The 13,871-nt window shown below is 41.6% G+C and overlaps 1 protein-coding gene across 1 annotated transcript; it reads right to left on the bottom strand.

The window, feature by feature from the left end:
* Positions 1-513: 513 nt before the first annotated feature.
* On the bottom strand, positions 514-13,300 carry scn2b (sodium channel, voltage-gated, type II, beta). Its single transcript, XM_079563252.1, has 6 exons — positions 13,028-13,300; positions 5,241-5,401; positions 4,043-4,259; positions 2,246-2,438; positions 1,825-1,883; positions 514-839 (listed from the first exon to the last, which is right to left on the bottom strand). The coding sequence occupies exons 1-5, from the start codon at positions 13,113-13,115 to the stop codon at positions 1,874-1,876; spliced, it is 669 nt and encodes a 222-aa protein (XP_079419378.1). The 5' UTR covers positions 13,116-13,300; the 3' UTR covers positions 514-839; positions 1,825-1,873.
* Positions 13,301-13,871: the final 571 nt, after the last annotated feature.

Here is a 13,871-nt window from a genome sequence, read left to right as displayed (position 1 = left end):
TGTTTATATTATGTTAGCTTTACTTTAAATGCATTAAAACATCCATTAGTTGTGATTTTATAATAGATGCATAAACATTTATATCAACCTACATTAAAGGGGCGAGATGCAAGTTTGCTATTTTATACTCACTACTGCCATCTCAGGTCATATGTGTAACTGCACCTTCTATATTAAGTTCGTGCATGACGGCACTTCGGACCCGAATTAACACTTTTTTTTGACTGAAAGTTGTTTAGAGAAAGTTGTGGTGAACAGGTCTGGCCTTATTCTACACATTAGGACATGGCCGGAACATGTTGGGGGAGGAAAATACATTATTTTAACATTTTTAAACTCTCTAAAGTCCCTTTAACAACTCCAAAATATACCCATGAAATGAAAAGAATAATTGTCTTTGTTGTAAAGAACTCAAAATGATTGACGTAGCAAGTGTCTCTAATAGTCTCTCTAATATTATCGCTAAAACATCATCGCATGTCGTTGTAATAGTGTATCCCGTTCAGTATCACAATCTGTCTATGGACGTTATATCAAAACTACAAACTGTGGAGCTGTGATATTGCTAAGTCATGCCCTCTGGCTCTGACTTGTTGTGCAGCACCGATACTAAACGTGTGTATTGAGTTGCACAAGTGGTCCCTGGCCCGTTTTTTTTTTTATTTTTATAAAAGACAGTTCAAACTTGTCTGATAGAAATGCACAGTTGAGTTCCCCACACACTCTTTATGGAAGCACACATGTGACTGACATACATGCGGATGGGTCTATGGGTCGGTGAGAGGAGGAGCAAGCGGTGTTTTTTTTTACTAAAGAGCTTCAGGGAGAGGGGGCAGGACCTGGAAGAGAGAGGAGAGAGCACCAACATTACTCTGTTGTAAGTTGTCAAGCATGCAGGGGCGGAGCCAGAAGACGATGTGTTAGAGATAGGCCTATAAACCCTATTTCATATACTGCACACACCTCCGTAAAACCCAGCAACACATTTTGTTTAGGAAAGCTGTGTCTGAAGTCAAATCAAAATTATGAAGTAAGGAATGTGGGGCACCAAGGAACCAAGGACCTACAGGGGTACAACAAGAAACCGTAAAGACTCCGCACATCAGCATCAAGACCCCAAATTATAACAAACCTCTTCTCTCCTCTCCATCTGAAACGAGCACATTTTCTCCAGTTTGGCATTACCCAAATCTAAAGACTTCTCGAACAAAGCGGCAAAAAACGAGGATGAACTTACAAATAAAAAAGTGACAACAAAAAGCAACAAAAGAGCGACAAAAGCACAATAAATGAGAGACAAAAACATAATTAAATAGTGTTGAAAAAGCCACACAAAAAAGCCACAAAAGAGCAACAAAAACAAAATAAAAAACTTCAAAAACACAACTAAAAAGCATAAAAGAACAAGGAAAAAAAGCTGTGAAGAAAGCAACAAAAGTGACAAAAACAAGACAAAAAAAGACGAAAAAGAGACAAAAATACAACAAAAATGTGACACAAGACCGGTGACCACAAAACAAAAAAGTCACAATCACTTTTGTAGGTCTTAGCTTTCAAATGAGGCGTCACTCTTGAGGCTGTAGGCTCCTGTCGAGAAGCTTTTAAATAAGATAGCCTTTATTGATCTTAAATTTGGGTAATGCCAAACTGGAGAAAATGTGCTCGGTTCAGGTGGGGGTCAAGAGGTTAAAAAGTGATGTCAGGAGTTGTCAGAGTTTGTTCAGTGAGGCCAAAGGCAACCGTCTTTGGGCTACAAATATCATCTCAATAGTTACTGAATACTGCTATTTTTAAGTAGACGACTGTAATTAAAACAGTACATACTGGGTTCAGGGTTTGGTCATCCATGGGCCACTGGCACATCCAGGCCCTGTTAAGGCTGCCTATAAATGGAGGAAACAAGATCAGCAATTACTCTTTAAAACATACCTATGGACATGTCAATTATTATAACACAAATATACTGTATCGATAGGCAAACAATATCAATACAAACTTTCCCGTGACAGTGCTGCCCAATATTAGGCAAATGTTTACATGAAACAGTAATGGCTATTTTGTAGTGGGTGCTTTTGTTCATTGTTCAACCAAACAGTGAACAAAAGCCAAACAAAAACATCTTCTATACTTTATCCCTTTGTTAATGAGAAACGTATAGCCTTACACTTACAGAATCACACTCAAAAGGATGCAACATATTTGACAGCTTTGTGTTAAGCTTTTGCAAGACTGTGGCGCTCCTTACTTGGTCTCCTCCACTGCCACTCCTTCAGCTTCTAGCTTCCCCTCCTCCTCCATCTTCTCCTCTGATATCAGCTCTTGCTTGCGGTGCCGGCGGAGACATTTCACCACCACCATTGACAGTATGAGTAGTGCTAAGGCCCCGCCCACCGACGCTCCTATGGCCACCGCTATGGTCGAGTCTCCGGGAGGAACAACTGGAAAAGCCGAAAGTGAAAGAAGACAAACTAAACACGCTGCAGTCAGAGTTATGTGGGGTAATGGAAGTGGAGCTGAGCATGTCCAAAGCAGTCAGATATCTGCTGAGACTTTCTTTGACCTTTATAGCTAGTCATTAATAAGTAAAAAGCTAACTCATCAGCCAGCTTGCGTGCTGTAGAATTACACACCTTTGCAGATTACTGTTAAGGGCCTGTAAACTTGCCAATGTAAGCAAGTTAAGAAGGAAAGGCAGCTTGTAAATGCTCTCCATTCTTATAGCGCTTTTGCACCGACCATGGAGCTGCCCTGTGTCTTTGCGGAACAATAAAATATGCTTTAGGGAGTTATGTTATGTATAAAAAACCCTTAACCTCTTAATCCACACCTGAACCGAGCACATCATCTTCAGTTCGGCCTCACCCAATCCAAAAGCTTTTTGAAAAAAGCGTCAAAATAGCAACGAAAACAAGGATGAACACGCAACAAAAAAGTAACAAAAGAGAGATAAAAACGTGCCGGGAAAGCGACAATAACACCATGAAATAAAGCAACAAAAACTTGACCAAAAGTGACGAAAATGCAAGAAAAAAGCCACAAAAAAGTGACAAAATGCGATTAAAAAGAGACAAAAAAATGATAATGTTTCAAAAATGTGATTAAAAAAAGCGGTGACAACTTGACTATAAAGTTACGAACACTTTTGTCAGTCTTAGCTTTCAAAATGAGGCATTACACTGCTGTTCTCCAGTCGAGAAGTTCTTATATTTGGGTAAAGCTGAACTGGAGAAAATGTGCCCGGTTAAAGTGGGGGGTGAGAGGTTAGACATGCTCTGAAATTAGTGTGATTCTTGTATTAGTTCATATTTTAGTCTTCTCTCAATTGTAAAAGCTCCAAAACTTGTTTAAAATACTCAAATTGCAAATCTAATCAAAATTACACTTGTCGTATTTTCCGGACTATAAGTCGCACCGGCCAAAAAAATGCAAATGAAGAAGAAAAAAACATGTATAAGTCGCACCAGCCACTACCTGGGCATGGATGCGTAACTGCACCGTTGACAAGCCTCTCCCGGCAGCGCGTTGTTCAAGCCTCTCATTTACAAACTTGTTCCTCTAGCTGTGGTCATCGAGCTTTTAGCCTGCGATTAGCTTTTTTTGTTTTCTTCATTGCAGTAAGAGTAACCTCCACTTTTCGCCAGTCCCTCACAAGTTTCTCACCCACTCCAAACTTTATTTCTGCTCCTCGATTACCAGTTTTTAACTCTTCAGTGATACAGGAGCGGCAGATACACAAGCCTAGAGTGGCCTCTAGCAACTGTCTGTGTGAAAACATTGTGCGACTATATATTTTGATATTTAAGTCACACCTGAGTATAAGTTGCACCCCAAGTCAAACTATGAAAAAAAGTGTGACTTATAGTCCGGATAATATGGTACATGTATATTTTCACAGTTGAGTTGTTCTAGAAAGAATACTGCCATTGTAAAACTCTACATAAGTTGATTGAAATGTCATTTAACACTAATGCAGTATTAGTTCAGATGTACGTAAATGCTGATATAAACTCATCATTGAACTAAAAATAAAACATATTCTTACGTTCAGTCACCACAGTGAGCTCGATCACCCCCTGGCCCTGGATGCGGTCTGGCGGGTTGCGGACGTAGCAGTTGTAGAGGCCTCTGTCCTCCGGCTGAACGTCCGACAGAGTGATGGACAGGTCGTTCTTATCCAGGTTTCCGGCAAACGTCACCCTGTCTCCGAAACGGTCCGTGCGTAGCGCCACCATGCCCCTTTTCCTATAGTACTGCATGAACTGGACACAGAAAACGAAATAGACATAGTTAAATGGCTGAATGATTACTATAAAGTGGTCCGATTAATAGGTCCGATTAATATTATTGACACATTCAAGTAATAGAAGACAAACAGCTTCTGATTTTGCCACATTGACTTTGTAAAGCAGGGGTCCTCAAACTATGTAAAAGTACTACTAAAAGTACAACTAAAAGTAAGTCTGTAGCCCATTCCTGTGCGGAGTTATGATTTTCTTTCTTTAACTAAAAAAACAGTATACTCATTCCAGCCACTAGGGGGCAACTTAAATAAACAAAAAAATAATTCCACACCTGTCCAGCAGGGGCACTGAGTGTGGAGTAAATGAATGACCACAGTGTACTTTGAGAAACTGGTGACACAGGCTTGTAAAGTACAAAACAAGTGTAAGCAATTTTTGGTCACATTACGCAATTATGTTCTATTTGGAAATAAAAATAAATGGAATACCTGTGGTATTTCAAATTAAAATAAAGTGTGAAGACTTGATTACTATTTTGCAAACCACTTCAGCTAAACATATATGTGCCTGGAATCAAGTGTTGATCTTGTGGATATAGGAGTGTGGATGACTGTGCCAGGCGAGTAATCTCTTCTTCACAATGAGGCCTGCTGCATTTTGGTCTGGGTCATACAATTCTATGTTAGAGCCAATCCGGCCCGGCCCCCCAACACAGTCAGGAGCAATAATGTGGCCTCCAGAGAACAAAGTTTGAGGACCTCTGTTATAAAGTGTCACCCATGTTATAAAATGTGGTTTTGTTTGTGTCCGTTTTATTAAATCTGCATCTTTAGTTCTGCTCAAATCATTTAGGAAACTTTCAGGACCTTGCAGTTAATTTCATGTGTTCATTTTATGGAGCTTGTTCAGCAAGGAATGTTGTGGTCTTTTCTCAGTTGTATCGCTCTTGTAGATGCACAATGAGACCAGAATCGCATGCCTTTTCTAAATCAACATTACCATCTCCTCTGTGTCGTTGACTCCTTCCTGGTAGGTCCAGTTCATGGCAAATTTGGTCACATCTATTTTGTAGCAGGAAGTGAATGTGCACGGGATTTTGATTGTTGTTCCGTTGAGAGCGTGGAGTTTGTTGGGCACGAGCACATCCATGCTGTAGCAACCTGCAAAGTGACAAGACCATGTCAACTTACTCACTTGTTCAACAACTTTAGAGACTGATGAAAATATCCACTAGTATTCCTTTATTTATCTGCATAGGCATCAAACTAGACTCCCTGTCTGTATAACTTCCTGTAAGAAACCATTAGTCATAAATCGAAGTAAGAGTGGATTGGGTGGTGGACCATGTTCAGCAGGTTCATATTTCCACTGCAATAGTGCCATAATAGAACCTGATCTGACCCTTATAGTTTCAGGCCCACAGACTTTTCTTCAATGCAAGTGAAAGTTGCTCAGTCAAATTTAAGCATTCAAAGTAGAAAGTGCATAACATAATAACTTTGCTGCTATAACCCCTTCACCCCCACCGAGTGCATTTTCTCCAGTTCAGCTTTATTCATTATCTAAAAGCTTCTGGACTGGAGCTTACAGCCTATAGACCAGGGTAACGCCTCATTTGAAAGCTAAGGCCTATAAACCTACCTGTTGTTGTCAAGTCTTTGATGCTTGATACTTTGATACTTTACTTTAAACGAGATACTTTATTATCTCGTTTTTCAGTGAGATAATAAAGTATCATGACCAACGCAACACAAATGTGACAACAGGCATGAGGAAAGACCTTAGATCGGTTTTGTAGGCCTTAGCTTTCAAATGAGGCTTTACTCTGGCCAACCCGGGAGGAGCTGGGAGTAGAGTTGCTGCTCCTCCATGTCAAAAGGAGCCAGCTGAGGTGGCTAGGGCATCTGTTTCGGATGCCTCCTGGTCGTATTCCGCGGGAGATGATCCAGATATGTCCTATTGGGACAAGGCCTCGTGGAAGGCCCAGGACACGCTGATGGGATTAAGTCTCCGAGCTGGCCTGGTGTCGCCTCGGGGTCCCCCAGAACAGCTAGAGGAGGTGTGCGTGCGTGGATCGGGAAGTCTGGACATCTCTGCTGAGACTCCTGCCCCCGCGACCTGGCCCCGGATAAAGCGGAAGAAAATGGATGGATGGATGGATAGATGGATAGATTTTTTTTTTCACTCAAACTTGGCTGTAAATATTGTTTAGTATTGTTTCTTAGCTTCTTCTTTATGATTATAGTGTGTATTGCACCTCCGACCCGGTGCAGGAAAAGTTGCAACCATGGTTTTCTGGACAGAGACACCAGGGGGAGATAAAAAAACACCCACAAACACTTGTATTAACCCCAGAGAGACTACGAAAAGGATTTGTTAAGCTAAACCACTTACTTAGTGCTGCTTTAATGTAGGGGGAGGGTGTAAGAGGTTAATAAAATGAAACCATAAAACACACAAACAGGGACAAATTGTTGTCTGGGGTGAAAGCTGCCAAAACCATACATAACATCCACCAGGTTTTGTAAATGCGATTGGACTTACAAAAATATATTCATCTTTGGTGGGAGTCAGTGGCATTGATGGTGCGTCACCGTCAAACACTGTAGTTGAGAGTGTCTTAGAAAGCTTTTACATGGGACAAAACACGCGGCCAAGTTTATACTTCTTATTTCAGAGCCTTATAGACATGTAGTGCAGCAGTAAGCATTTGCATGTATCTTTCAATTGTAGTGAGTAAAAGCAATAAGCACGCGATAAACAAGTTTAATTTATGTTGCCCTCCAGTCTAGTTCCAAGCTGTCTCATCCAGTCTAGCCTCCATCAGCCTGTCTCCCTCCTTCTCCCTCTCTCCCCAGACACTGTGCAGTTCTGTGAGTGGGACTCTGCAGCAGTCTCCTCTGCAGTCGGCTCGTTTCCTGGCGCGGTTCCCACTGCCGCTGCACCAACACCGCGGGCTGGCCTCCTTATACACAGCAGCCATCTCCACCCCTGCATGTTCTGCTCATCCACCCACCATTCATATCTATAATTCAGACAAGCACACAGTAAACAGCCATCCCCTATACATGCCGAGTCAGGGGTCCTTCTCACTGCGCACCTGCTTTTTCCTAACCCTCTGTGAGAAACTAGGTGTGCACCGTCAGCACTGGAGCTAACGCGGCTAGTGGTGCTACGTCAATGTCACGGTTCATGCTGACCTGTCTGATTGCAAAGCAGGCAGGCACACGCAGAGCAACCAGGGGACGGCCATCATGACGGAAATTCAAATCTTGATAAACTGTACATATGCAGCGGTGGGTGGGAAAGTCAAAATATTTACTCAAGAACGAGCAGAGCTTCATTTGTAAATCAGACGTCACAAGAACACTTATAAACTGTTGTGATGGAGTGTGGGAATAGACCAAAACAATTTCAGGAAAAACTCCCATTAAATATAAAAACTATAATATCATATCCAATATCCAGAATAGTTCCCAGATTCTTTACATTGAAAAATTGAGAGATGGGGTAAATTGTTTGCCATGAAAAATCTGCAAGCAAACAGGACGCGGAGTAAACCAGTCAGTGAAGATCAGACGTGTGAAGTTATCAGCGGTTCTATGTTTTGAATCACAAAAGTCACCTGCCATCCATGAGTTTTTTGGTAATTACAGCCGATTGGAAAATGCTCTCCATGGATTGTTATTGCACTGCTCACGAACATCACTGGAGCACTGAGGATTGCAATTAAACAAATCTGATTGCAAGGGTCCTTTTGAATTTGCTCGGCCAGTTGACGAGGGTGAGCTGATATTCCTATGTATACAAAAATACAAAGGAGTATCATTATGGACTTGCCAGGCCAGGAAAGCGTTCACTCAAAAAGGGAATCAAAATAAGTCCTGAGAAAGTGCAGAAGAAGGGGAAAATAATAATTACAATAATTACAGGCAGTACAAGTAAGTACAAGCAGAAAACAACTGTGGAGAGTACAGAAACTTTCAATGAGGAAAACAGATGTATAAACTTAAATGATATTAGTGCTTCTTTACAAATTCCTATATTTATAAAACAATCCTGGCGGGCCTACAGTACATATTTTGAGCAATGCATACATCCCAAATTACTTTACAAATTACATCCTAATAGTACTAAGTGTCTACCATGACAAGTAGTAGGGTACAAAGTGCTGTGCGGTTTAACAACACGCAACAGAAGCAGCAAAACAAAAGCCGGGGATGTCTGCAGAAAGAAATTCAAACTTTAATTTCCATCTGTCAACATGAAGCTTTTGTCACCAGAGTTGGAATGGGGGGATAAAGGGTACTGTTTGTTCCCAGGGCCTAGAGCAGAGAGAGGAACTAAAACAGCTTGTTTTCCTCGCTTAAAATCATTTAAAAGTCTTTATGGGCCCACCAAAATGTTTTTTTTCCCAACGGCCAAAGTTTCCATCACCCATCTGTTGCTATGACTTACTCGAAGTGGAAAGCAAAATATGTTTTCCCTTCAATTAGCCTCTCTGACGATACTTTTTGCAAAACTGTTGTTGCTATAGTTAAAAGTGACAAAAAATACAATCGTCATCTACTATGTTTAAGCATCGGGTGTTCGGTTTAGGCCAAATACCAATCAAATGAATAAAAAAATACGGTGAAGTTGTTGAAAAGCAAACCTCTTTTGTTATCACGATCGATAACTCTCTGTTTAATGACTTCCATATTACGTGCTGTGTAAGGTACAGGCTACTGTACATCTCAGGGGAATATGGAGTTGCCGACGGCGCTGACTCAGCACTCATGCGAATAGTGGAAAAAGGAAACAGACGCTGAGACACGGGACGGGCTGGACTGAACTCCGACAGAATACTGCAGTGGAGCAGACTCGTGCATCTGTCGCCGCTGCTGCCCCTCCCTGTGAGCTACGTTGTTTCTATAAATCAGCTCCCAACACACGTCACAGGCCGGGACAGCGGGCCGCTCAATTAATCACTATCAAATTGAAATCGCAATTTGGAATGTGGCAATTATGAGGGCAATGTTTCACATATTCTGAATTAATCAGTTTCTTTTTCCATATCTTGCAGTTATTGGGACCTCCGAAATGAGATTGATGCAGTGGATTCAGATGCTCGCAGGCAATGTCCCAGTGAAGGTGTGCCTCATGCTCTGTCCACAGGGAGCTCTACTGTTCTACATGAGGTGCTGGTTCAGGTAAGCACTGCAGCCTACATGCAACACCAAAAGTAAAAAATATTTTTAAAAATGATTTAAAATATTGAGGTGTTTCTTGAACCTTAGAAATGTTGCCCACGCTGATGCTCATTTAACTTAAAGGTATAGCGGAGGATGTTCTATTTCCGGGTGGATCATCAAGACGATTGGTCCTCCTAATTGTCAATCATTCTGGTAATATGCCTACGTAAGGCCGTCGTGCGCGCTCGCCCCTTGTTAATTTCTACGCATCCGCACTTTCAAGCCTATGTGAGTTACGCTTTTAGCCATTCATTGCTGCTCGCAGAACGCACCGAGTCGTTTGAAAATGGCAGAGAGTCGCAAGAGAAAAAATTCGGGAAAATCCTCCTGTATACCTTTAAGGCACTGCATACATCACTATCAGCCCTTTTGCACATAGCGGTTTGTCCCTACATGGTTCAGAACACAGCACACGATACTTGTAGTGTTTCCATTACAAGTACAGCAAAAGGATGCAGAAAAATAAGTCAGGAAAGTCTGCGTTCCATGATGTGAACTCTGTGAACAAATATCGATGTTTGATGACTTTCATGAAATTATTCACAAATGCCAAGTGGAGACTAATGCTCGTGGTCAGTGACTAATGCTAGAGTCCAGTAATCTGTGAAAATCAACTCTAATATAAAATCACATATAGCCTATATCATGATCTGTTTCAAAGAGCTGTACAGTCTTTTGGCAAATTACCGTCTGCAGTCAACACATTTAGCATTAATTGTTGATTGTTCTGAAAAGAACTAGAGGCCTTTTGAAACTCTCACCTCAGGAGTGAGCAGAGTTTAAATATAACACCATTTAGGAGAGAATCCATGATGGCAGCTGTCTCCTCCTACAGAGCATGTTCCAAAAAAGGACAAAAAGGCGGGAAACTACACCTTTGTGAGGTAGGCTGAGTAGCAACAAACCTCCTCAGTACTCTGGTACCTGTCAATCAAGGCTTACGCTTTTTTTTATAAAAGCAATTGTATTAAGTTGTTTTTGACACGCGTAAAGTCCCCATTACTTATTGTAGCAAACCTTCTGGGGTCGCCTACAGCCACCAGAGGGTGTTATCGCAGCAACGTCAGCAATGCCCCCGCCATGTGGACCACATAGATGTACTTTCCTCGCCCACCGGTGCTTAAAAAGTCTGACATTTGAACACAAGAGCGAGAAGAAGCTTCTGAATCGATATGTCTTTCAATTCTGATAGAAGCTAAACATGCACAACTCAAACAACAAAGTCCAGTCGAAGATATTTAAACCTCTACTATGATATCTTTCACTCACTGTGGCAGATCAATTGGAGGAATGTGTGGGCATAAATAGTGCACTGTCTGTTTTTACATAATGCATGAATAGCCTTGAATCACCATAACAATCAATGTGGTCAAATAATCATTTAACATAATATTCTTCAAACGCCCACATTAGTGAGACCGCAGTTTAGAGACAGCTTTGAGTGGCGCTGTGTAATGCTAAGTTTGTCTCTAATGCCCTCTGCTTCGGGGAGAATCTCTGTAATTTGACTGCAGCACTCAGAGCACAAGAGCAGGCCTCACACTGCGGCATTCTGCAAAATGTGATGATATCACACGGTGTTTCCGGGAATCCCTTAAACACTGTCTACTGTATATTACATAATTCAATTCACTGACTCACTCACACCAAGACAATGGCTTCTAAACCGCATTAACGTCGAGAAGAAACTGACATGGCAGACTGAGGTATTTATTAGCAACTTGAGCAGAGTTTGACAGTCATTAACCAAATAATTACATTAAATTGAGTTATTTGTTTGATCTAGAGCTGGACTATATGGTGATATATACATAAATTGAAGCGTATGTACAGTATGTAGATCCCCTTTACATCCCCTTGCACATGCCGTCCTGTTTTCCCAGCTTCTGATCAGCCTCCGTTTGCGAGAGTGACAGGTGGATTTGAACAATCATGGTTAAGTTCAGTATAGTTTAGGTATAAAGCCATATGCTGTGAATTTTTTGTAACACATTATTTTACACTACCCTTGATACATTGTACTTGCCAATTTAATAACAACTTGTATCTATGTAGTACATACACAGTGGAATAATGTGTATTAGTACTTTGCAGGTACATAATGTAATGAGACATAAGACCCAAACGTAACTTAACCATAAGTCATAACCCTAAAGGTCATATGTCTTATTACATTATCATGTATCTGCAAAGTACTAATACACTATATTCCATTGTGTATGTACTACATAGATACAAGTTATTACAGATTGTTACGAAGCAGATTACATTGTTCTAAAACTGTGTAATTTTGTTAGGTACAATGTATCAAGGTACTGTAAAACACTTGAAAAAATTTACTTTGAAATTAAATGGATAAATCAAAAATGATGCCCCATAAGATATATCTGAAGACTGAACCAGGCTTAAGTAGGCTATGTAATAATGCACTTGATTCAATGCAAGGGCTTTAGTATTTCCAGAACCTCTGTGCATGGCCTGATTTAATCTTGCAAAAAGGCACTGCTGGGATTCGAACCCAGGATCTCCTGTTTACTAGACAGGCGCTTTAACCATCTAAGCCACAGCGCCGCCGAGCAAAGCACTGTCATCAGTAAGGCTGGTGGGAATTTGACACTTATGTTAGAACTGGTGTCTGACAAGAGTTGAACTTTGCTCTTTCAGATCGAAGCAAATGCCAACTGAGCTCTGAGCCTCTAGGATGATGCTGCCCTCTGGTGGTCGTCCGCAGGAAGTGTAACAGTAAGAAGAGCACATTCAAGAATCAGTAATGCTTTCCACTAAAATAGGAAGTAATGCCAGATTCGGCCAGTTGGTTGTGGACATTTTTTACGTCTCCACATGACCAATGGACTCGGACTGTACAAAGGCCAACTGACCCTTAAATTACCCAAAATCTAGAATGTAAACCAGGATTAGCCTTAATAATCGTGCAATGTTTCTGCTTACAGCTGGGGGTCATGTGCTCAGATCGCGCTCCAATTGTCCCGAGAAATGATCACTTTGTGAGAGGTGCAAGCTATTGTTTTCCAGATTGTTCACATAGGCACCGTTTTGGCTTATTACGCACCATCCGTTATAGCACAAGGCCCTCTCCATGTTTACAGTAGAGTAGACAATGCCACGACGGTGCGCGCACAGCAGCCGATGTTTATTTTGATACAGCCCAAAGGCATCACCATTGTTCAGAGATTGATATAGGAAAGCGCTGAGCCACAAAGGCATCTGTCAACACGCTTAATAGAAACCCACGAGAGGAAATGAGCGCGATAAGAGCCAATCTGGGCGAGACAAAAACCGCGATAATCTCATTCTAATGGAAGGCCCTTTTAAAATGCACCAGCGTTTTGGCCAATAACATCATCTCTCGCCTCATCCGTTTAACGCGCAGCCCAGGCACATTTGCGGTTTGCATTTGAGAGGAATTGGCTCCAAAAGAGGGAAGAGCCGCAGCCGCGCTCGAGCTGATGAACTGTTGAATCCGGGCGTATCACTGTATCAGAGCATCTGAAAGGGGCGGCCGGCTGGTGTGCTGTGTGTGGTGGCTCTTACCGGAGAGCGAGAGCAGCAGCAGCAGTAGTAGCGCGCTGAGCAGCCCGCCGCCACATCTTCTGTCCGCGGCCACCGCTGGGGAGCACATGTTGTCTTTACTTACTGCCTGTATGTACAAATTGAGCGTAAAAATAGTCTGTAGTAAAAAAGAGCAAGCTCGCGTGCTCTTAGAATGTGTGTAAAATGCGAATAAAAATAGTGTTCATTTAGAGGCAGGACATGGCTGGCAGTGTCTGTAGCCTGTATGGTGGTGGTTGGTCTGATGGTTGTGGAGGGAAAAGTCACGGGTAGGCGGGTGGAGGAGGGAGCATACGGTAAATTATATATAGGCTTTAAATATTCTACTGTAAATCTTTGGGAGAATAAAGGATGTGGGGCCCATTTTTGTGTATGGACATCTTCCCTTTAGAGACGGCTTAGAAAAAATCTGGAATAGGCTATTTATAAAGTTATTTCCTGATTATTATTAGCACTAATGATCTTAGATGACAAATTAAAGTGGGATAAAAATACAGATCACATCACAAAAAAGGGTCAACAGAGACTATATTTTATGAAGAAATTGGTGTCCTTTCAGGTGGATAGAAACATGTTGAAAATGTTTTATAGTGCTTTTGTGGAGAGTGTTCTGACTTTCTGTATCATCTGCTGGTACGGGGCCATGACTGAGGCACAAAAGAACTTCCTTTAGGAAAATATGTACAGTTGCAAACAAAATCCTAGGTGTTCCTATGAAGGGTCTGCAGGACATTTATTTTGCTTAAGCTCGGAATAAAGCAGACATAATATTATTGGATTCAAAACATCCTCCGTTTAGAGAGTTTGAGCTGCTCCCCTCAGGTCG

This window comes from Gobius niger (assembly GCF_951799975.1).
Source record: "Gobius niger genome assembly, chromosome: 1".
Classification (NCBI taxonomy): Eukaryota; Metazoa; Chordata; class Actinopteri; order Gobiiformes; family Gobiidae; genus Gobius; species Gobius niger.
This window is presented reverse-complemented; position numbering and strand designations above follow the sequence as displayed.